Source organism: Aegilops tauschii, chromosome 6 (genome assembly GCF_002575655.3).
Source record: "Aegilops tauschii subsp. strangulata cultivar AL8/78 chromosome 6, Aet v6.0, whole genome shotgun sequence".
Lineage (NCBI taxonomy): Eukaryota > Viridiplantae > Streptophyta > Magnoliopsida > Poales > Poaceae > Aegilops > Aegilops tauschii.
Window position 1 is genome coordinate 168,584,389 of NC_053040.3, and position 24,719 is coordinate 168,609,107.

The 24,719-nt window shown below is 47.4% G+C and overlaps 1 protein-coding gene across 1 annotated transcript; it reads left to right on the forward strand.

The window, feature by feature from the left end:
- The first annotated feature begins 312 nt into the window (after positions 1 to 312).
- Positions 313 to 22,054, forward strand: LOC109761170 (uncharacterized). The gene is made up of 4 exons (XM_020319969.4): positions 313 to 695; positions 3,179 to 3,537; positions 12,910 to 12,952; positions 21,086 to 22,054. The coding sequence occupies exons 1-4, from the start codon at positions 575 to 577 to the stop codon at positions 21,511 to 21,513; spliced, it is 951 nt and encodes a 316-aa protein (XP_020175558.1). The 5' UTR covers positions 313 to 574; the 3' UTR covers positions 21,514 to 22,054.
- Positions 22,055 to 24,719: the final 2,665 nt, after the last annotated feature.

Here is a 24,719-nt window from a genome sequence, read left to right on the forward strand (position 1 = left end):
GTTCATGTAGCATACCTCATGCAGTCTACCAAACACCGTCTCAGCACACCATGTCTTCTTTGATGCAGGCTACCAAATACAGTCTCAGCTCAGCATGCATCAGTACATACATTTCTACCAAACAGCTGCAGTTGCATGTACTCAACATGTCTAGACTAAGCATGTCTCAAAGGGGAACAACTATGCTAGGGTGAGAATAGCTACCAAACACACCCTGAGTGTGTCGGGTTCACCATCGTGGCGTTTTTTCAAAATAGTCCCTGTACGTTTTGGTAATTTGGCCTGCAGTCCTCATATTAACTGAACCTGAAGCGGTACGAGCGAGAGAGGAAAAAACAAACGCAGCCACCAGCACGACCCTTCCTCTCGATCTTATCTGGACCTCCCGCCCCGCCCCGCCCCGCCCCTCACCGCCGTCCGCCGCCGCGCGCCGCCACCGCCTGCCTCGCCGCCACGCCTACCCCTACCCCAAGTGCCAACACACCCGCGACCATCCACTACTGGCGACCCGCGGCCTTCGGGACTCCTCCCCGCTGCTTCGACTACGACCTGACAGCCCCGTAGCGGCGTGGGGATGGCGAGCAGCAACACCGGCGAGCCGAGCACGGCGCCGCAACCGAATCGGTGGTACGACCTTCGATTGGGGTCCTCCTGCCGCGACCCCGCCCTTACCACCAAGTTCTGCACGCTCCGCTGTAAGATACGGATCGCCCCCCCCCCCCCCCCCCCCCCCCCCCCCCCGCCCCCTCTTTCTTGTTTCCGCCTTTGAAATACGATCCGCATATTTCGACATATTATTAGTTGTTTAGTTCGACGAGAGGTAGGGGTTTTCTTCAACCAATTGTTGGTATGGTGTGTGATGCCCGTTTTGGTATTTGAGTTCGGAGTTCATCGAATCGGTTGCCATAGGGTGTGCTGTTACGATGTTTGGGTTGTGATTACAGTGGAGACGTGTAACTTGTTAGAGGAATAACAACTTTATCTCTTTTGCATAGGGTCAAGATCAATATATACACAGGTACATGGGAAGAGATAAGTAGGAATCTAGTGCAAAATGAACTACCAATCACTTTTGTGGGCTTATTATTATCTTCTGCTAATATGTTTTGATCTGATGAATTTGTCTTGTTGATCAGATAGCGGTTGTTGAATTATGGAGTAGTTTGATGTCAATAGCAAAAGAAACACCGTAAGGTCTTGTACAATGCAAGGTGCTGAGTAAAATAAACCGAGTTCTTCTTAAGCACCAGTGCTTATCTCTATAGGAGGGGTTGCCTAATTAGGCATCTACCCTCTACAAATAAGCACAGGTGCTTAAAAAAAATCTGGTTTATTTCTCTAAGCACCTCTCTTAAGCACCTTGCATTGTACAAGGCCTAAAGATTTAGTTTCACAATTTAGATTCTTTTGGCCAACAATATGCTGCATTTTATTGCATTCATTCATATATAAATCAGCTTCATTTTATTTAGCATTTCATTGTTCTGGTTCAGTGCTCTGGTATAAAGATTTCATTATTTCTTTGTCCCGTTATTGATGGAATTGATTGCAATTATTTCAATGCACTTTGGTTTTATGAAACATTACTACATTAGTATTTGGAATAGTAATGAGAATTGAAACTATAATACATATAATTTGTTATATTTGCTGATTGTATAGTTGTAGAGTGTTTATCATATATCAGTAGCATGCATGGTGCATGCTAAGGTGGGTCTTTTCTCATGCATGGTGCCTGCTAAGGTGGGTCTTTTCTCATGCATGGTCACATGTTGAGTTGGCATAGTTGCATGTTAGGGAGAATTAGATATAGTGGCCAGATGAGCGCACATGACGAGAATTTTTACCGGAACCAGTCCGTCCGACCGATTTGGAGCCACCACTGCATTCCACATTTACATGGAATATCCCGCTTCAAGGAACCAACTCATTCCATTCCACCACCTCAACCAAGCACGTGAATAATCTCCAAATCGAGAACCGGCGCATTATATTCCATCTCAGGACCTCAACCAGACACACTCTTATTCTTTCTCTGTTTGGGCTTCCCACTGGTAGTACGCAACAGATGAAAGGTTTATCCTTTCTACTCTCTTTCTAAGTACCTGGAGTTAATTTATTGTTTAAGTGTTTCTTCTTCCTGCTCTCTTTTATTTCCAAAATTTGGCCTTATATACATATCCTGATTTTCAGTAGGAAGTAGCCCCTTTTCAATTGGAGATGCTGAAATGGCATCACTGAGCGTTACGATTTATCTCAAACCCGCTCTTTTGTAATTATCGGAAGTTATTTTTTCATAGATCTTAACAAAAATAAGTCTTGGGCATTGTAGTTTCTGTAAGGTTGGGCACCTTTTTTCCTGTGTATTTTCTTACACATACAATTTGAAGTGGAGCTCTTATCAGTAGTTTTTGTAGCTCCTTTTGTTTCGTACTACAAGGCCATATTAAAGACATTTCACCTTTTCTTTTCACAAATCCCCAAGAAATAATTCAATTGATTAACCTAAACAGTCTAATTTTGTGTCCCCCAAACTATGTGCAATTGTTTGTCTAAGAAAGTTTCCTCTCTTTGATGGCTCGAGATGGCGGCCATTGTTGGGTTGCAGAGTGGCGAGAGTAGCAAATTGCTTTCCTATGTGTTTATCATCCTGCAGTGTCCTTGGTCACGTAGCTTTGTTGAGAATCCAGTGCAAGCACTTTTCCGCTTTAGTTGCCTGTCTTCCAGGAATTTCCTTTCCATGTGATAGTCAAACTTTTCACAACTGAGTAGTGTATCATGCTTTTTTCTTTCTGAAATTGTCACGTGCCATGGAAATGCTTTGGGCCTCATATTGATCTTACATAACCTTCTTCTGTTTTCATGCTTCATGTGATCTAAGTATTGAGCCATGGGGTGATGTTTAGGCATTAATTAGTGACATTTAATCTTTCCAATTATTAACTCCATGTTTCCTGAAGTTATATTTTATGCATCTTCTGTGAATTTCTTGCTACACACTTATCAAGGTAAGCATAGCTCATCATTGACTAGGAAGCAGGCAAGGTTCCTCCTCTATACTATCTAACAGAACCGAGTACTCTTGTTGATCCATCAATGCTCATGTGTTCTTATTGTCTTACGGTATCAATCATGTTTTGTTTTGCATTAAATCATTTTTGTTTGTTCAATCTTGCAGATGAATTTAAGCCAGCATCTATTGACAAGACTCAAGCTGGCTCTCTGCAGAAGAGCAAAGATAACCGGGTAACTGTGGAATTTCATAACAATCAGCCTGGCAGGCCAAAGGTGGCATTCGAGGGAAGCCAAGAAGAGTACAAGGATAATGATGGTGTCTTGTTTTTTGATGGTGAGACCTTTCGCTTGGAACGATTGCACCGGGCAGTCAAGAGATTAAGGCATGTCCGGGTTCCGGGAGAGTCTGTAGCAACTTCCTTGGCAGCTACAACTACTGGAATGGGTGAATCTCATTCTCCTCCATTAGCGAAAGTTGGCAAGTTGCCTGCAACGAGCAAACCTTCTATACACTCAGTTCCGGTAAGTTCTGTTAGCATGTTACATGCCCTAGCTAAATTTAGGTAATTGCTTCATCATTTGTTCATTTTTAGACCTGGGAAGAAGAGGACATGAGACAATAGGTATCCCGTTATATAATTATAGGTACTTTCTAAACTAACAAATATTAAAGCACATAATGTCTTTGTCCAGAGTTCATTGTCACCATCGATGCTTCATCTATATGTACTTAGAGCAACTCTAGGAGATTCCCTAAATCCCACCTCCCATCTAAAAAACTGCCATTTTAAAGGATTCAGGGTGAAAATTCACTCTAGCAGATTCCCTAACCTGCCCTCTATCCCTTAATTTTTTTAGAGTCCACTCTAAAAACGGAGGATATTCCTAATTTTTTACATAGTTTGGCCAGATCTCGAAAAGCATCGGCCTGAGCCAGATACCAGTACGGCTTCTATCTTAGCTCTGCTCTGGCCGAACAGCTTATTATGCAAAATATTTCTATTCTATCTCAAGTATTCTAAACCAGATCATTTTCCTGCTTTCTCTTCATGCGTGAGCTCCAACACACAGTTCTGCTGCATCTAGCCTGCTGCACCTGGCCTCTAGAGCTGCAATCCTGTGGTCATTCTCAAACAATGTGTCAACCGATTAGCTTAACTACCAAAACTAAATAATTTGGGCGACCATACAAACCAGATCCAAATTAGACTATCAACACCTTCGTCCGACCTCCAGCAACCAGTACAGAGATGGAACGGACAGACGGATCAGTAACAATCTTATATAGAAGTCGGGAGATACAAGGGAGATTTGGGATGAGAAATCAGCAAGCAGAGGATGGGATGCAGTAGCAGCAGGGGGAGAGGAACGAGAAGTTTGAAGACGATTCATCCATTCGCTGTCATGTGGTGAGCTGCCTCTCCTTCTATATAGGCGATGTTGCAGCATAGCCTTGCTAAGCCCAAGTTTCAATAGCCCATTCTGAAGAGTAGGCCCATGAAGAGTATAGGGGCATGACCCTTGGAGCATGGCATTCTCGCCCCCTTAAATTGCGGCTTGTCCTCAAGCTGAGGACGTAGTTCCGAGAAACATCATATCCGCCGGGATCCCATTGTGTTTGGACAGGTAGACCAATAATGCCTGAACAAAATCCAAGAGCCAGTGTAGCACCATCACACCATCACTCTAAAATCTGAACACAAGCACCAGGGTGGTCAAGGAAGCAACCTTCAAGGCTCAAGCCATGTGGATTATGTCCGAGAAGCATCAGGTCCCAACCATGGCCTATTCCAAAGGGCAACTCCAACATGTGCCTATCTGCACTTGCATATAGGCACTCGTTCCTCATTTGCAATGGTGCCCGACAATGAAGATTCAAGATTCCATCATCCCACTTAGGAAGCACTCGCTGTACCACATGAAATGGCAAGGATGAAACCTGGGAACTCCGTGGAGTGCAAAAAGAGGTGGGTTGCATGATCGCGTTTTACCTGTAACATCATATCGTATCAAGGAATTGTTGTTGATTCCAAACTGATTTTTAGTAGCTGTAGCTGCACCAGAGTTCCATGATCCCAACACTTTGTTGTCAGCTGGTGGGCCTGAAGCTGCAGCGTGAAACTGTACTGTGTTTCTGCACATGTTGGGTACAACCATATGCTCAGGGAGGCGAGGATGCTGCTCTCTATAGCGGGAATTTTTTTCATCATTGTAAATAGTGTCATGAGTCCAGAATAATGCACAAGCATCAGAATTATTTGTGCAAGACAATGCCATGAACATGCTGCAAGTGTGCTCCACCATTTGGATGTAAACCCTAATAGGAACATAATTAGGCATCCTGGTATCCCAATGTTTTGCAGCCCCCAAATGCAGAGTAGCATCAAAATAGGATTAGCTGGCTGTAGACATGGAAGAGTGGACCACCAATCCATTAGGTGCAGCACGTTGCCTGTAGGTTCATAAAATGGTGTAGAAAATGCATTCTGAACAAACCACCAAAATAAAGACATGCCTTCACAACAACCATTGATTTTCCACGAGAAACCAAACTGCAACTCCATGGTTATCCCCATAGATTCATGTATGTGCAACTCCCCATGGGGCGAAGTACCCAAGCCACGACTGCTACCCGGAGCTGTGTCCGCCTGGCGCGTCTTCGTGACCATGTCTACGCCCACCATTGCTCTTTGCATTGAACTGGCCGACCACGGCCAGTAGGACCACTATTGGGTGCGTAGTCACCGCGATCTCCGGAGCCGGGGCAAGGAAAAGGCGGGGGCGCACTTGTGTGAACGAGGGCAGCGCCGTCGTCGACTGGAGGATCACGAAGGCCTCTCAGCTTTTTTCGAGCCCGTTAATCATCTGGAGGGTGAGTGCAGTTCCTGACCGGTTTGCCCAAACCCAGGAGGGCCATGGCGACGTGTTGCAGACAACAACAATAATCGTTGATGGAGAGGTTGCCGAGGACGGTGGCGTGGAACTCTTGGCCCAAGTGCAGCGTGCCACCGGCCTGGTTGTCGAAGAAGTACTCGTGTAGTCGGGCCTAGATCATGTAAGCTGAGGATTCCGGCAGAGCGACTACGTCGATAAGGCCCCCTCGATGGTAGAGGGACCACAAGACGATGTCGTTGTCCATTTCGGGATCAATGAGGCGGTTGGCATGCCCATGCCGAACATGATCCTGCACATGGTGGCGAGCGTGGAGGAAGTTGATGGAGCTACGCCATTGGGTGAAGTTGAAGGCGTCGAGGCCCATCTTGAACTGGATGAATTCCCCGAGGTCCATCGAGGAGAGCATCATCGGTGGCCGAGGCACGGGGCTGGGCAGCAGAGGCGAAGGGGCACCGGATGCAGGAGGGAGGTTCCCAGCTCCAAGCTCAGCACCAAGGTCGTCGCTTGCTTGGGAGGTAGGACCGGGGGAGGAAACGACAGAGGCGACAGTGCCGGAGGTCGACATGGGAGAGGTGGGACGAGAACGTGGCTTTGATTACCAAAAAGGAATATGGAAGTGCTTGATATATTCATTAAGTTATTGTACATGATACATATGCAGGTGAGATCCCCTACATGCAGGGCACTATTAGGGGATATAGCGATAGGCTAGATCGCTTCTGAAGACTAGGACATACTGTTACAACAGAGGGAGCGAGGCGTAGCTGCTTGATTGGGTGTAGCTTTGCCAGATAGCCGCTGGGTGTACATGGCCGATCTGAACGGGGGCGAAGCAGCGGGCGGGAGGAATCACAATACATTGGTGATGCAGGCGGGAAGCAACAGTAGAACTGTTCTGGGGAGATTGGTTAGAGAAATTGGTTGGAGGAGACCGAGGAAAATGAGATCAAAGCAGGGTGGTTCAAGATGTGAACGACATGATATGCCGATGAGATTCTATCAAAATGGAGAGGCGGATACCGACTTTTTTCCATTCGGAGGCTGAGTTGCGGCACGCCCACCCCGCCTCAAAACTTGGGTTCATGATACCATATGGGAATCTGGACCAATATGAATATGTAAGGAGAGCTAGACCAATACTAATATTCTTTAACATGTAGTACCACGTAGAAATACTCGGAAGTAACGGGGATAGGAAAAACAGAGGAATTTGAGTGGTAGGAATCGAATACTTCGGGATTTTGGTTGAGGATCTTGACTTGGAGTTCGAACCTAGTTATTTTGCTTGTGCCGCTATTGATAGTATGGTTGTCCTTACTCATTGTGCATTTTTGGTTCACCAAAAGCCTTTAAATTACATGCATGAGCTAGGAGGCAACCACTTGGTAGCACAAATATAGGGGTCGCCAACGATGTTTCTACTTAGGGGGCGTTTGGTTTGCTGGCCATCCATAGGTGGTTGAGGGATAGCCAGATTTTCAGATGGTACCGCGCGTTTGGTTGAGGGATAGAGTGGCTAGGGATAACTAGATTTTCAGAATATTCTCGTCAAAAGCTGGTTGGCCTCGTCCGCGAAAATCTCGCGGATGATGGCAGCCACCCGCGCTCGTCACGTGCCGAAATGTTTACTTCTTATCTCTCGCCCTCCCTTTCTTTCTCGCTCGGGAACGGAAAGTAGGCGGTGGCGGCGATTTCGCATCAGGCGGCGGCACGTGAATGGCGGCCGGCGGCGCGGTGAAGTAGGTGCTGCGCCTCTACTTCTCTACTTTTTCCGTTTCTCTCGACGTGTGGGTGATCCGCCAGCGGTGGCAGCGTCTGGTGCTGTGTACCCTCTCTTCCTCGTCTCTCTCTCTCTTCCTTGGATCAACCATGGCGGAGGACAGTGATCGACGTACTCATGACGAACAGCTCATGAACACAGAAGTTCGCCGCGCAATTGGCTTGCGGCTTTGCTGTTATCCTTCCCTTGTTTTCCTTGCGTAATGGACGTGCGATCCGGTCACCAGGCCCTCTCTGAACGTGCCATCCCACGTCCTATGGATCAAGGCCACACACGCAGCTACTGGCCCGCCGTAAAAGAAGCACGACTCAGCCCTACTACTTCTACACAAAGAAAAACAAACTAACGTGACACCATGCAAGGTCGTCACACACATGCTCAATTCTTTCTTTTCATCTTTTGTACAGCGTATTCTCACCTGAGAGGTACTGAACAACCCATCCACTTGTCATCCTTCCAAAACAAACATAAAACTGGTTATCCCCAACCACCATTTATCCTTCCAACCAACAAATGAAATTGGCTATCCTTAACCAGGCGGACAGGGATACCCTCAGCCCATCCATTCTCGGCTTCGAACCAAACGCCCCCTTATTACCAAGGACTATTTTTCTGATACATACTTGATAAAATATTAGTCCTTAGATTTGATAAAATATTAGTCCTCTCATTTGCCTTGTCATTAACCACTAAAACACAATAGGGCTATATAAAGGGCAGCCCCAGTGCATGTAGCTCCCGCTTGCGCAGGGTCTGGGGAAGGGTCCGACCATTTTGGACAATAGGGCTATATGATGCATTTAAAATAGCGCCAACAAAAAGTCACACTTTTGCCTTAGTTCAACACTAATCAGTTCAAAAGATTGCCAACATCCTTTGGAACTGCACAAGACAAGTCTTATGTTTGTGATTTGCTAAAGTAAATCATTTATTACTTAGTATTTCAATTTCATCGTGCTATTTTATGACATACCCAAATATTGGTTGCATTTTTAACTGAACCTTGAGTTGCTTATTGAAAATACAGTCCCGCTGATTGCTGTGTAAACCGTAGGGTCCTATTTGGAATATAAGATCTCCATCATTGTGCATAGGAATTTCTATTCCATGGCAATAGGTACTGTTGTGCTGTTTGGTTTGCACTTTGCAGGAATCAATCCAAAGGAACACTGTTGCAGACCATAGGAACAACGTGGTTCCCTCTAATTTCACCGGAATTAAGGCCCGAGCTCTTGTTTTGTTGAAGTCCAAAAGACCAAGATAGAGTTCAGATCCCACAAATGCAACTTTTGTTTCTCATGGGCGTGGTTCAGGGTTGAGGCGTGTGCGAGTGTAGTGTGCACGTGCGCCGGTGCATGGCTTGTGTCTAGGTAGGTCGGGGGTAGTGCATGGGCTGTCCTCCTACAGTAATTGCATTGGATCTTGGGGATAGGATGGCTGGTTCACAAAGACCATGCTGAAGAATAGGTGAACGTTAGACCACTGGTGCATAGATGGTGCTGCCTGGATATCTATGTTATGGTTGTTTCTTTTGCTCAAAGTTAATTACCCTTTTACCATTCCTGTGTGTTGGCATTCCTTTGTTTCAACCGCCAGTTTCTTTCATGTCCATGTGTTTTTCCTCTGTTTTAGCACCTGGATTCCTTCCCCATTCCTGAGTATTTTCCGAATCAGTGTTTTCGGTTCCCTCCGTCCCCATTCACATGGCACCCTTGTTTTTCGTGTTTGAACTTTGACTATCAGTTTCACCAGTAATAATTAATTATATGAATTATATGTGATAAAACTTACACCATTGGTAACTATTTTACTACAAATTGGACGGTATAATTATTGTGACACATAATCCACTCTTTGTCAAATTGATGGTCAAAGTTGAACCTTGAAATATGTGTGCGCCATGTTAATTGGGACAGAGGTTGTATTGTTAGTTCAACAGTGATTCCCAGCCTCCCACCCATTGCCACTACAGTACAACAGTTATTCACAAAACCATTGCTGCCTCATCTACTCGTTGTCGCGCCATTTCACGCTCACCTCCTACAATGCCGCTGTTATGACCGGCATATTAGGTGGGCTGTGGCCCAAGTTATCTTATCGTTATTAGGGGCTTAACCCAATTATCTTATCGGTATTAGGGTCGTTTGCTTAGGAGTCAAGTAAACCTCTATATAAGGAGAGGAGATGTATCAATCTAATCAAGCAAGAAGCAATCAGTATTTGCTCGGCTTCCCTTAGGGAGCCGGGAGACCTAACCCTAGCCGCCTCTTGCGCCGCCGCCGCCTCTTCTCCACCACGCAAGGACGGCGCCCAGCCGCCGGCCACCGCGCCCTCGACCTCGTCTTCCTCCATCTTTCCCCTACAATCTCCGCCCTAGAACCGGCAGAACCCTAGCTCCTAACACCTTGGTATCAGGTAGCTCAGTTCCGATCATGTCTTCGCCGCCGCCCATCCCGTCGCTTCCGCTGCCGACCGTCACCACCGGGCCGCTGGCCTTCTCCACCGCGCCGTTGCCCTCCCCGTCCGCGCCGCTGGTCGCATCCTCCGGCGCCGCCACCACCCAGATGACGGCGCCCTCCACCGCACCACCGGCCGCCGTCTACTCCCCGGATTACCGGGGTCCTCAACGATCTCGTCACCGCCGTCCAGGGGATACGTCTATACCTAGCCGGCCCCTACGGGCCGCCGGCCGCCGTGACCGGGCCAGCCGCCCTGCCGTGGTTTTCGGCACCCGTGGCGCCGACCGGGCCTCTACACCACCACTGGCCGCTTCAGCCGCCGCCCGCCGCCGCACCCCAGTGGTCGGCGCCGGCCCTCGCCGCGTCACCCACGCCACCCGGGTCGTCGCCGCCACCGCACCCTGGGGCCACCGCGACGCTGGTCGGGCCACTGCAGCCCTCGCTGCAGCTACAGCCAGCCCCCGCCACCGCCCTGATCTGGCCACAATGGCCGGCCGCGGCCATCGCCGCGCCAGCCGCCTCCGCCGTTTCCAGGCAGCAGCAGCTGCCGCTGCCGGCGCCTCCGCCGCCCAGCACGGGGCTGACTACAACCGCGCCGGCGGGCGTGCCAATTCAGCAAGTGCGGTTCCCGCCCTCGCTGTACCAGCTTCCGGCCTGGTTGTCCGGGACGTCACCGCCGCCAGTCTACACCATGGCCGCGGACCAGCCGGCGCCCTCCCTGTCGTACGACGGGCCCTCCGGCTCCACGGGTTTCCACGCTGGCTTCGACGGGCCACCGCTTTCCTGCGGACCACCTGTGCACATCGGACCAACGCTATCCTCTTCGCTGCTCCGTACCGCCGAGCCGGACACTCACGGCGGTCATGCTCAGACACCGCCGCGCTTCGCCAAGCTCGCCTTCGCCACCTACGACGGCGCCGAGGACCCCCTCAACTGGCTCAACCAGTGCGAGCAGTTCTTCCGGGGGCAACGGACGCTCGCGTCGGACTGCACCTGGCTCGCCTCTTATCACCTCCGCGGCGCCGCACAGACGTGGTACTACGCCCTCGAGCAAGACGAGGGCGGCATGCCCCCATGGGAGCGTTTTCGCGAGTTCTGCCTCCTGCGATTCGGACTACCGATACGTGGGAGCCGGCTGGCGGAGTTGGGCCGCCTTCCCTTCACCTCTACGGTGCAGGACTACAGCGACCGCTTTCAGGCCCTGGCGTGCCACGCGTCCGGCGTGACGGCTCACCAGCGGGCCGAACTCTTCGTCGGCGGTCTGCCAGATCATATCCGCGTGGACGTCGAGCTGCAGGGACCCCATGACCTCCAGACGGCCATGTACTACGCCCGCGCGTTCGAGCGCCGCGCGGTGGCCATCCAGCAGGCATCACCGTCCCGGGCCGCTGGGCCGCCACCTTGGCCGGATGTTCCCGCGCAGGGTCGGCCTGCTCAGGCTTCCGCGGCACCCCTTGCCGCGACCACGGCGCGCCCGTTCCGCCGGCTCACCTCGGCCGAGCTACTCGAGCGTCGCCGCCAAGGGTTGTGCTTCAACTGCGACGAGACCTACATGCTCGGCCACGTCTGCCCCCGACTCTTCTACCTGGAGGATGCAGACTACATTGAGGAGGACGCCGTCGCCGCCGGGCTCGGCGACCTGGCCGCCCCAGCTGTCGCGGGGGTGTTTGACGCTGGTTGATCACCTCGAGGAGTTCAGCAAGCGCTTCCCCGCCTTACAGCTCGAGGACGAGCTGTTTGTGCAGGCGGGGAGAAGTGTTATGACCGGCATATTAGGTGGGCTGTGGCCCAAGTTATCTTATCGTTATTAGGGGCTTAACCCAATTATCTTATCGGTATTAGGGTCGTTTGCTTAGGAGTCAAGTAAACCTCTCTATATAAGGAGAGGAGATGTATCAATCTAATCAAGCAAGAAGCAATCAGTATTTGCTCGGCTTCCCTTAGGGAGCCGGGAGAGCTAACCCTAGCCGCCTCTTGCGCCGCCGCCGCCTCTTCTCCACCACGCAAGGACGGCACCCAGCCGCCGGCCACCGCGCCCTCGACCTCGTCTTCCTCCATCTTTCCCCTACAATCTCCGCCCTAGAACCGGCAGAACCCTAGCTCCTAACAGCCGCAGCCGTCCTCCTGTATTGCATATTGTGGCACAAATCCTCCTTTCTCTCGCAGATGCACCTCATAGGCCTGTGCACGCTAGTTCATTTGACTGAGTTTATATTCAAATTGCACCAAGTAGCAACTGCACTTGCACAATATTTATAACACAATATTGTATCGTGAGTTTGTGACTAGGAGCTTTCCGCCTCAAGGAGATCCCGGTTGTGGGAAACAACATCTCTAAAGAAAACAGATCTCTACTCAGCCTAGAGCCTTGAGCATTATACAAGGACGCGCTGTCCTGTATCAGAGATGCTAACTGGTCATTACCTTCGATCCTGTTGCCGTTTGAGTCATTCAGAAACGGGTCTTACTAACAGGGCTTCGCTGCACGGGACGGGTCTTCGAGTTATGGAATATGTATATATAAAATATTTGTTCCACGCTCAGGTAGGCTGGCGACAATATAAATGTACTGCAAATGTGCACCAGTGCGCCCTAAATTCATAGTTAAAATTGTCAGATGATGAATCTATGGACATGGTTTATACAAGTATTGTATGGAATCTTTGCCGACCTTCATGATTTGATGCTGTACAATTTCAGTCTAATACTAGATATTTCAAGAGGCCCTTGTATCTAATCATGATTCTGACTATCCTGCAGGTTGAGGTTGAGCACATTGACATTGGTGAACCTGAAAATCCAGGTAACTGCTTTAATCTGCTTATTCTTGTATATGCTCATGATGTGGAAATTAAGTTATTTAATTTCTTTTACTGCCTTGAATACGGGCCTCTTTGATTCTAGAAGATCCTTTAAGTATATTTTGTAGGATTGTATTGAACGCTTGTAGTTAAGTCATTGCAATTTGCAGTCCTGTTTTTCAGGTTTTACTTTCCTGAGATTGGCTAATTCACTCCTTTGGTCTTATTTAAATCTGTAACTTGTTATGGCCCTGCAATGTTGTTTCTTTATTGCCCCTCAAATGTTTTTGTAGAAGAAAATGAGCCATGCCAAGCCCAAACAGTTGCACATTAGTATTTGGATAAGTAGCATCTGTTCCAAACGCTGTCTTTGCGTTTATGGGATATTGGCATACCTATTCATGATAACCTCAAATGTTTTGTTATACAAAACGAGGCGTGCCAAGTAGCATCGGTTCCAACGTTTGCGGGATAAGCAGCTTATGTATTCTTATGGGCTACGTTGCACCGATACGGCGATACGAATATGGCGATAAGGGATACGGCAGTTTCTAGAAACAGCAATATGCGATACGGCGAGTATATATATAAATAATTAATAAAATGACATGTAATAAAAGCAAACATAATAAAATGAGTGAAATGAGATCAAAATGTTGCCATGGAACTCCCTGCAATGCCATGTTGTACTTCTATCTCCTTCCCTAGCAATAGACAGCAGCAACAACAACATCAGCAATTAATAATTTTATCCCACAAACATCAACAAGCAGCAACACAGCAAGCACACATGGAAGCCAGCAAGCAGCCAAGCATACATCAAGATCAAGCAGCCAAGCATACATCAGATCCAAATTAATATAGTAATACTACTACCTAACAGCCAAGCATACACCAAGATCAAGCACACATCAGTACATCACTAGGGGCTCGAGGTAATTGTTGTTTACCTTCCGAGTTGCACGGCGGTGGAGAAGAGCAGAAGATTCAGGCAGAGAGGCGATTCCAGGCGGTGGGGGCGCCGGCGGTGAGCCACTCTAGGCGGCAGAGGAGGCAGCGCCGAGACACTCCAGGTTGCGGCGGCGGTGACTGACCAGGGTCGCCCTCGAACCCTAGGTCCTGGTGTGGTCGAACAGAGAAGACAGAATGCGAGAGAGGAAGAGGTTTAGTGGTCGTGGCCTCGTGGGCTATTGGGCTCGCTCAGGACTGCGTTCTGTCGCTTGCCGTGTCCCAGCCGTATCCGAATTTTTCTTCTTTTCTTTTTAAATAAGAAAAGGGATACTTCTGGGATACCCGTATCGGGCGTATCGGAGTATCGGAGCCGTCCTGAACGGCGATACGGCAACTTCTAAAGTATCGGTGCTTCGTAGCTTATGGGTAGGGTTTTTAAGAGGGGGGGGGGGGGGGGGGGGGGGAGAGGAGGCTCATACCCTAAGTGAGGCATCATGCAAAGTCTTAATACTTCTGTTTCTTGTTGGATCTCAAAGCGGTGAACGTGCTAGTCCATTATACATAGAAACCACTCGTGGCTTGATCCACATTTGAATCCAAACTCGAACTCAAGCCATTTGGCTAGCACGGTTGCTCGGTGATCTGAAGGGGAGAAAGTTGACACCGTCAAGCTCAAGTTGGACAGCATGTCCACACTGGCACTCAGCAATAATCCAGTTTTCCCCGAGCGGAGCAAGCATATTGACGTCAGGTATCATTTCATCCGTGAATGCATGGAGAATGGGAGCATCTCTGCTGATTTTCTTGGCACCAAGGACCAGCTTGTAGACATCCTAACGAAGGCATTAGGGCGGGTTCGTTTCCATGAGCTTAACACAAGGATTGAAATGGTCAAGATCAGGGCCAAGTAGACACACAAGGATCAGGGGGAGAATGTTAGGAGTAATCCTAGTGTTACATTTACTTAGCTAGGGAGTGGTAGTCAGGTCGGCTGTACCTTCCTTAGTAAGGTAGTATATGCATATGCATCTAGACAGCTAGTAGTCATTTTGTTTTTTGCATGTACTAGTAGCGGCTAGAGCTGCATGGTTGGTTTAGCATTAGAACCAACTTACCCATGTACTCTGTAGACCCAGAGGGCAGCCGTACAAGCCACAGGTTCAGAAATCAAACTATCCCGTGTTCAGCCCAGCTCCCCTCTACTTCTATACTTCAGCTTATTTCTAACACTCCTTTCTCCATATCTTTCTTGAGCTAACACACCGTAGTTTTGATACCAAATACTATTTTAACACGGGGAAGGGGACCAGAATGTCCCCGAAGCTGCTTCATATATCAAAAATGACGGTACACCACAAAGAGGAATGATGTAGGGCCAAGCCCTTTTTTGCCTGATCTTCACGAATTGGAGGTGGATTTGGGGAGAAAAACAAGGCACGAGGGGAAAACACTCTTTTCGACAAGATCCACACACAAGATACTCAGATCAGAAGCCCAAGGGATAGATCTCAAGCATTCAACAACAACAAAGGAAAAGATATAAAGGTAGTTCATCAAAATCTATAGGAGAGATGGGTCTTGATAATCTACAAGAGGATCCTTTCTCCCTTAGGCCTTGTTCGGTTAAACCTCTCCTAGAGGAGGGGATTGGAGAGGTTTGGAGGGGATTGAGTGAGATTTGACTTATATGGGATTTAATCCACCCCAATCCACTTCAATCCCCTTCAATTTTGTTGCAACCGAACAAGGCCTTAGGAGGCCTTGAGTGAGATTTTGACTTGTATGGGATTTAATCCACCCCAATCCACTTCAATCCCCTTCAATTTTGTTGCAACCGAACAAGGCCTTAGGAGGCCTTGACAACGATGGATGGTTCTTCTCCACTTGGGAGGCCTTCATCTCCAATGGAGGAATCCCACTAGGGGAGGTAGATGTGCTAAGCTCTCTTTTCTCTCAATTCTTAGCTTACCCTAATGAGGAGGTGGGGGAGATATATATGTATATAGGCTAGTCCACGTAGGGGTAAGTGGGAGAGGGATACATGGACCTCGGGCCTGAAACTGCACGCAGGCAGGGGCCGGATGTCCGGGCGGTCGTTGATAGGACGGATGTCTGAGGTGCTGCCTGGATGTCTGGCTTGAGGGCCGAACCTTCTGATATCTGGGCTTGAGTCCGGATGTGGGCAGGCTGGATGTTCGGGCTTGAGTCCGGATGTCCGGCGGCTGAGCAGGGCAGTCCTTCTCTTGTTCTTCCGTCTTCGTTTCCATGCTTCCCTCATGGATGGTGTAGTCATACTCTTTCGCATGAACTCCTTGCCATGTGTGAAGCTCCACTCAAACCTATGTATGCACGAGGTAGGAGGATCAAGTAGTATACCATCCTCGAAGGGGACAAGAAGACACGTGTATGAAGATTCACCTTTATATCTTTGAAGTAGATGCTGCGCGGGTGTTGACAATGGGGCTCTTGACATGGTGATGTCCGAAGGGTGTTCCGCACCAAGGACCCTGAAAGAAAACTAAGATTACAAACATGTCCTCCCTTTTCACAAACAGCGAGATTACAACCAGAGCTGATCTGGATATGGCCGCCGCATTATTTGCCCGGAAGAAAGAAAGGAAGAAATTCTGGCTGGCAGCGGGAGGGAGGAAGGAGGGTGGCCGGAGTCCAGCACAGGGCCGAAGTCAGTGACCAGCTATTAATGTAGCACAGGCAAGGGATGAACCTATATTTATCTTCTCAATGTAGCACAGGCTTAACTTCACATCCAGGGGGTACACAGCCTTTTATGTAGGACTTACAAACTGTCCTAGCCCCAACTATCTGTTTACTCTTCTACAACTAATAGATAGTTTGGCGCTTGTGCTATGAATTTCACTAGCAGTCAGCTTACTTCTGAGTGCACTTACTACCATGCAGCTGTGATATAGCTGGACTAGAAGCTTTAGGCAAGTTCTATACATCAAAATGAAAAGCTACTGGTGCCGACATATTGTCACGCCCTGCTTGGCGGATCTGGGGAATTTTGGGAAGAACACGAGCTAGGGTTTCGATCTGGATCGTATTATCTCGAATATGCTAAGGTATATTCCTCACAGAGGGAGGTTTAGGTATACATTGTAATGAGATAAGTCTCAGAATGGATGAATTGATACAAGCGCTCTGCGCTGGCTGTTATATAGCCTCGACACTAGCTAAACGGTAACAGTAACCAGCAACCGGATGAAACAGTATAGTAACCAGGCAAGCCACGCGAGCCGTCCGATCATCCCACTATAATGCATCCCGTCCGTCCGTTATCTGAATCTTCACGATCGCTAACTGAACTCTACTCTGCACCTGACACATATGCATAGGTAGCTAATTTTTCATGCCTATTGTACAACATCCACAACTTGATTATGACTAGACTAGGAAAAAGGCCCGTGCGTTGCAACAGGTATAAAATAAATTTAAGAATTCGTGTGGTAATCAAGAGTTTACCTGCCGGCAGTATCAATTTGTAGGTTCCAACACGTCTGCTTCTGCTTTATCTTCCCTTTGTCTGAAACTACTGGGAAGCCATTCCACTATCAAGATGCGAAGCTAATCCTTAATAATCAAAAAATGATACTATTTAGGTATGGATGTGAAACTGGCCTATAAAGAATAACTTATTGATCAAGCTGATTAATCATGGCAGATTTATTCTACTTCCAGAGATTACACAAATAATGAATTATTATATTTGATCGTCGTCCACTACTTCAGCCATGTATGCACAACAAACCTAAGCGGCAATCATCCTCCAAATCCAATCCCATCCCGCAGTTCTCCTTCAGATCCTTACACAAGGCATCTATTTTCCTATCTTTTAGGCGTCAATAATAATACCACATACTAACTCCATGCTACACTGAAAGTGTTGAATTACATTGCCTTAATTTTCAGACCCTCTAGGTGATGCTTTTTCATGTCTAGAATTGACCATCGAGGTGATGCTTTTTCATGTGCTCGACGTGCTTGTTCACTTGATGGGACTGAGAGTTGGCTAGATGTTAGCCCAGATTTTCTTGTTGCTTGCCTACGGGCGTATTATAACCGTATGATACTTCGTTAATAAAGCTCCTATATTCGATGCAAAAAAAGGCAAGAGCGTCAATCAATCTATACTCCTTGTGGACTAACATTGAGAAGCATAAAAACGGTAAAAGCTTCGACACATGCTGCGCCACTCCTTTGTTGATTCGCAGTTATGTCGACTAAAGCATTGTCTATGTGCAATATCCTATTTGTTTAAGAAATTAAGATATAATATTAGGCATGAGAGACCAGTCCAATTTCTGTTGTAAAACTGCAGGATGTTTCAGGTCCTCTAAATCAAATTAGATAAAATTAAACACTTAATTACTCATGTCTATATGATGACCCGAAGAAGGTGTCAAGCAAAGCATATCAGAATAACTTTATTGTGTGCTCCTTTATCATGGCCGAGAATAGAAGGATATATGAAAAAGAAGAGTAGGAAGACCGAAGTAAAACAATAGGATCTGCTTAAAATTTTACCATATGTGGCAGATGTCAATGAGCCTCCATAGCAAGCAGTGCTCTGCTGACTTGCTGAGTACGCAGTCTGCAGCTAGGACCTCCACGGGACAATAGTTAGCCCACTGTTTTGTGTGTTTTTTGGTCCACTTGCACTCATAGTTCTTCCACGAAACAGAAGCTTCCCACTGTGGCTCTATGCATGATCAATAGAATGCAGTAGCCAGTAATTGCATGTGACGGTAATTAGTCATGATCTCATTGAGTTTCTGCATTAAATTTCCATCGTTCATGTCAAATGCCTAAGCATGAGGCCTGTCTGTCTGTACATAGCTACAAAACAGCTGGACAAACACGCAACATCGGTCAGAGCAAATTGAAATTTTAGCAGTGTAATCTGGCTGCCATTATTGATCCTTGATTTCTTTTTTTGACTTGCATATTGATCCTTGCTTTGAAACTTTAGACATAGATCAGTTGAGGAGCTACAACTATCTGTCAGGCTCTTCCGACAAAAGAACTGTCAGTCAGGCTGATGCTTTGATGCTTTGTGCGTACTACATGCATGCTCACTGTATATCTACGCCGCCCAGGAGCTCATGCGACCGCACCTGGCTACGAAAGCGTATGCGTGCATGGTCGCCACGCGGATGTGCAACGCGCATCTTGTAGCATGGCGGCTTCCATCGGCCCATCGCCATGTGAACTTTACCCCCGGGGTGAACACAATGCACGCTGGCCTGCACCTTGGTACTCTATGGCTTCACTCACACAGCATGCCGGCTGCCAAACCGGGTTCGATTGCGGCGCCCTTGTCCATGCACTATCTTGGCTGGCCAGGTTCAACGATGGCAGCCTGCTTCGTGGGTCGGCGTGGCATGCTCTGACTGGGTTCGATGGCGGCAGCCTCTTCTGTGCTCTCGTCCCCGTCAAGCGTCGGCACCCTCGTACATGTCAGCTGCACCAGTCCCTCACAGTGTCGGATGTAGTATGGCATGGACGCCCTCGCGGTTCATGTTCTCCACGGTGGTCGAATCCTTCCGCCCGTCGGCGTCAGCCATGTACTCTGGTTGTGTTGAATCTGGATGAAGGCGTGGGACGCGACTCCCGACCAGGCCACGCGTCATGCCGACCAGGCCACGCGTCATGGATGTACTCGCGAATGATGAGCGACTTGGCGAGGGTGCAGCCATTGACGATGAGCACGGAGACCTTGCATCCATGGATGGGGTTCAGTCGTGCATCAGACTGATCCAGCCTACTCCGCTGGGCCCGACCTCGCCTGTGAAGCGCCCGTCTCCTTGCCGCAGCAGGGAGGATGGGGCTGGATCGGGTCTGGTCTGCTTTGCCGTGCCTGACCTGACCTCGGCAGCGTTCGTCTCCTTGCCGTGTTAGGGAGCAGGGGGTTGGATCGAGAGAGGTGCGCGACGTACGGCATGGGACGACGTACGAAACAGACGTCACGGTCGAAGAGGAAGGCTGCTGCCGATGGATTCATTGGGATGCCGGTGAGGGAGATGACGACCAGCCGGCGGCTGCAGCATCCGTGGCAGCGAGCAGCGGACGTGCGTAAGTCGGTGCTATGTGTTTGTGGGAGGAGGGGCTCCCGGACGCTCATAGGAGAGGCGACGGCGGTCGATGTAGTTCCCGATGGGATCGGCCTTGACGTATGCCTCCTTGTGACCTTGTCCGCCGCTCCTCCGCCTCCCGCGGGATTCACCCGTCCCCTCCTCTCTAAGGGCATGTACAGTGGTTGATAAGATAGTCTTATCTTAAGTCTTGCATATAATTTAGAGATGACAAAGAAAAATGTCTACAATGGGTTATCTCTTAGTCTTATCTTCAATAACTAGTCATTTCTAAAAATATGGTGAGACATATTGTGCTAAGAGATCATCTCTTGTCTTCTCTTCTCTTAAATAGGAGAAGACAAGCCTTTTCTTACGAGTTCTCTCCTCCACCTCATCATTTATCCTACGTGGCACTCCTAAGATAGCACCATTGTACATGCCCTAAATATCTGAGGCGTTAGTTAAGGCAGATTCCAAGTCAAGTCAGGGTCCACAAACTGAGTTGAGGAAACTGCGTTTGGACAAAAATAATAATACAGAAGACGTGCATGTGGACCACGGAAACCGGTGCAACCTATGAGATTGCGAGGGAAAAACCGATCGGGCGAGGTGGACCGACGAAATTAACAGACGAAATTACGGTGGTAAGAAGCAATAGCCCCTTTATTAATAAAGTATAGATATAGATATAGATATAGCTTAATACCAACGATGACATAGCAGCCATGTGGTGGTATCCACGTCATCCGAAAGCACTCGTGGAACCACTCTAAGGTCAAATGTGACTGTTTGAGTAGTTCAATGTTGCATTTGAAATGGTTTTGGAGTTCAGGGTTGAAAAGTAAACTTTTGCCTTCCTTGAGCGTTGATAAGTGGACCTTTTCTTTTAAATAATGTGATCACGGTGATTCTTCACCATGCATCCCATGCTACAATCAAGTTTGCCATCCTATTCAAATGGAGCAACGAGAAAAAAAACATTTATACTCTAAAGCGTTGCCAAAGATTGTGTTATTTATGATATGCTACATTTCTTGATTTGTCGGCCAAGATTGTAATAAATGTTCATTTGCCCCTTGCTAATGACAGGACGAAGAAACAGTAACAGGAGCTCTACATATCAACCAGTCACCACAGACCCATTTTCCTCTTCGCCTGATCCCAATGACCAAGATGAAAACCTAGACATACTCGGTGATGATGACAATGGCTCACCCAATAATATGGCCTCAGCACAAGGGACGTCTTATCGTGGTTTTGACATCAACTTGCCAAATCAGCTCGACATGGATGATGAGGTTGCTGATGTTGATGTAAATGACGAAGCTGAGGAGGGACTTAATGCAGCTGAGGCGCTGCGAGCTCAAGTCAATGCAGAAGGACAGCAGGTGGAGCAGGCCACCTCTAGTTCAAGTGGAAGCAGCAGCGGGAGCGGAAGCGGGAGCGGCAGCAGCACCAGTGGTAGTGACGGCAGTGATGGCGATTCACCCAGCTCCGGAGGGGATGTTGATATATGAGTTCGGTTTCAGGCTGCTGACCGAACTTGCTGTCTATGAATCGCACTTAGCATGTTTGGATCATGTCCTGAAGCAAGATTGCCTGGCCTGAAGGGCGCCTGAGATTTTGCCTGGATTCTGTTTGGTTGGTGTCCTCAATCATCTTATTATAGCCTGGCCTGAAAACTTGTCAATGCCATTAGCCTGCCCTGGCCAGCCAGGCAACGTGATTAGCCTGGGCCAGGCGTCCCGTTTGACACGCCTGGTGGGCTGATGCATCTGCCTGGTACTATTTTAATATTTATGGAAGTGATGGGTGTCCAGAGTTTTATCTACCTAATTGTACTTAGTACGGCGACTATCCACCAAACGCATATGGACCAGGCAAGCCTGGGCAGGCAGAATTCTCCGACTTCTCAGGCGACATCCAGGCATTACTTTTTGCCAGGCATAAGGGCCAGGCCTCGAACCAAACTGACCCATATTTCTACTTTGTACTTTGTACTAAACCAGCGTCAATCTTTACCTAATAATAAAGCAAATTGGGTTTCTTTGGTCCGTCATGGCATTTTTCAGAAAAGTCCCTCTATTTCAGAGAATTTAACCTGCAGTCCCATTTTCAAATGGATCGTTATTTTTGTATTTTACATAAAAGTCTTGTATTTTACATAAAAGTCCTTGTCTTTTCTTGAAACCAACCTGCTGTTCGGATTACGTCACACCCGAACCGTTATTCTACATTTTTTGAAACCCCCCTATGTTTTAGGTAATTCATCCGCGGATCATATTTAAGTCAAACAAATGCTTTTTAAAATCATCCATATCTTTTAAACTGTAACTCCGATTTGAACATGTTATATATGAAATTTGATTAGAAAAATATGTAGAATATGAATATGAGATTATTTTTACCTGTTAAGTATTTTTAAATATTATTTTGGAATATATTTGAGTCAAACCAAATGATTTTCTAAATTATCTGTATCTTTTAAACCGTAACTTTGATTTTAACATATTATATATGAAATTTAATTAGAAAAATGTGTGAAATCTAAATATGATGTTAATTTTATCTGTTAAATATTTTTAAAATATTGTTATGGAAGCAAACTTATAATTTATAGCGCAAGATCCGTTTTTTTCATACCGGCGGCGATCCGAATTGCAAATAAACACTCCACTATAACCATATACGAAAAAGAAAACATCGATAACTACACGTGCATACCTCTGAAAAATGTCGCAAGGGAAAACAACAGATTTCTCATCGCGAGAGTGAGAGAAAGCGAGCGAGAGAGAGAGAGGGAGAGGGAGGAGAGAGGGAGAGAGAGAGACGCCTTAGGATTAACCATATTCAACACACATTTTTTGTTGTTTTGTGTGAACACCGAGGCCATCGCCGGCGAGGGTGAGAACGAGGATAGGCGGCAACACAAATATGATGCCTTGCAAAAATAAAGGAGATGGACCTATTGTGGTCTTGAGTGATGGTTGTTGAGTTAAGAGTGTGTGTTATGTTTTCTCTCCCGTTGCAACGCACGGGCTCTTTTGCTAGTTAATAATTGATATGGATAGGAGGGAGCAGATCATTACTAAAGGAGGTACGAGCGATGCTTCACTTATACCTGCTTCACTTTTACGATACTACTCCCTTCGTCCTATCCTATAATATAAGAACGTTTTTGACGTCAGTATAGTGTCAAAAATGTTTTTATTATGGGACGGAGGGAGCAGTAACTACTACCTTGGCTCAATTCAAAAATCTCATCAACCAAGGTAGATGATGAGTGGTGGAATAATTTGTAGTTTGTAAAAGCACTCAACTAATGCACTCGTTTTCCTTAAAGAATTGTGTTTATCAATGCATTAATTGCAATGCATTCATGCATGAAATACATGCATTGATCAATTTTCTCTTAATCCTTGCATGCAATGAATTAATGCACCTTAAAATTTAACATGTTATGGAAACAATTAAATTGAGACTTATAAAACAGGAAGCCTAAAATTTTGAGATAAATCCTATAAATCAAAAAAGAGGGAGTATATCGAAGTTACATTATCGCTGGGCTGGACAACTGAGCTATCATTTATTTGTAACCTTATCGAATGTAGGTCTTCATTGAAATATATGTAAATCAACAATAATCTTTTTAAAGAAATTTGAAACTGAACTCAGTTTTTATGACATGGTCAAGAAAAGAATCTCGGTAGTTCAAACAGAGGGCTTCAATGATTTAGACAAAGGGCTTCATGCAAAGCACACAGACACGATTGAAGCGTATGATTTTAATAGTTTGAATACGAACCATAGTTTGCCCTAACATGTCAGCTTATTGGGTCAATGTTAGGGCATGGCCTTGATAAAAATGTTATACTCGTAACCTTACACATGACATGTTGGGTAGGGTTCGGACGCAACCCATGGACATGAAATGAGTGCATATATTGCCAGACAAGTGACTATTTTTTTGGTAATCTAAGAGCATCTATTTTTTTGGTAATCTAAGAGCATCTCTAGTTGGAGCTCCAACGGCTGCCCTGAATGCAAAAAATATGTGGTACCGTTTTAGGGCTGCCCAAAAACCAGTCCCAAGTGATGTATATTTGCATCACCCGGCTGCGTGCCCAAACACATGAGCTCCAACAGCTGCCTTAAACGCAAAGATATGTGGTCCCGTTTTAGGGTTGCCCAAAAATCAGTCTCAAGTGATGTATATTTGCATCACGCGGCTATGTGCCCAAACACAAAACCGGCTGCCGACCCGCGACCTCGTGGCTGAAACTTCCAGCCGCAGCCACCCACGTGCCTGCTTCCCTTTTCAGCGCGCCGTCTTTGCCAAATCTCCCTGACTTCCAGTCGTAGTATCATCGTCGCCAAATTTGCAGGCTTACGGCCACCGCCTGCCGCAGCACGCCGCGTCGTCGCAGATCTAGCACCCCATGCCTCTCTCTGGTTGGCGCATCCGTCACATCGCCGCCGCCAAACTCGCAGCCCGCCGCCTCCATCGCCACGAAATCCGGTCGCCTGCGCCCTTGCTGTCAGCAAATCCATCGCCATCGACCCTCATGCCGCAAATTGGCAGCCACCTCTTCTCTCTCCGACCATCGGGAACTTCTGTTGCCGGGATCCACCATGCCACGCTTCGTCGACCAAGGAGCTCCACCAACTTCCACGGCATTCGTCGACGGGACTCCGGCTATTTCTCAACCGAGATCATGTAGTA

Excerpts from the sequence above, each read along its gene's own strand:
- LOC109761170 (XM_020319969.4), top strand. The coding sequence starts at position 575 with ATGGCGAGCAGCAACACCGGCGAGCCGAGCACGGCGCCGCAACCGAAT. Across the intron at positions 696-3,178 it reads CAAGTTCTGCACGCTCCGCT|ATGAATTTAAGCCAGCATCT; the intron begins GTAAGATACGGA and ends TCAATCTTGCAG. Across the intron at positions 12,953-21,085 it reads TGGTGAACCTGAAAATCCAG|GACGAAGAAACAGTAACAGG; the intron begins GTAACTGCTTTA and ends TGCTAATGACAG.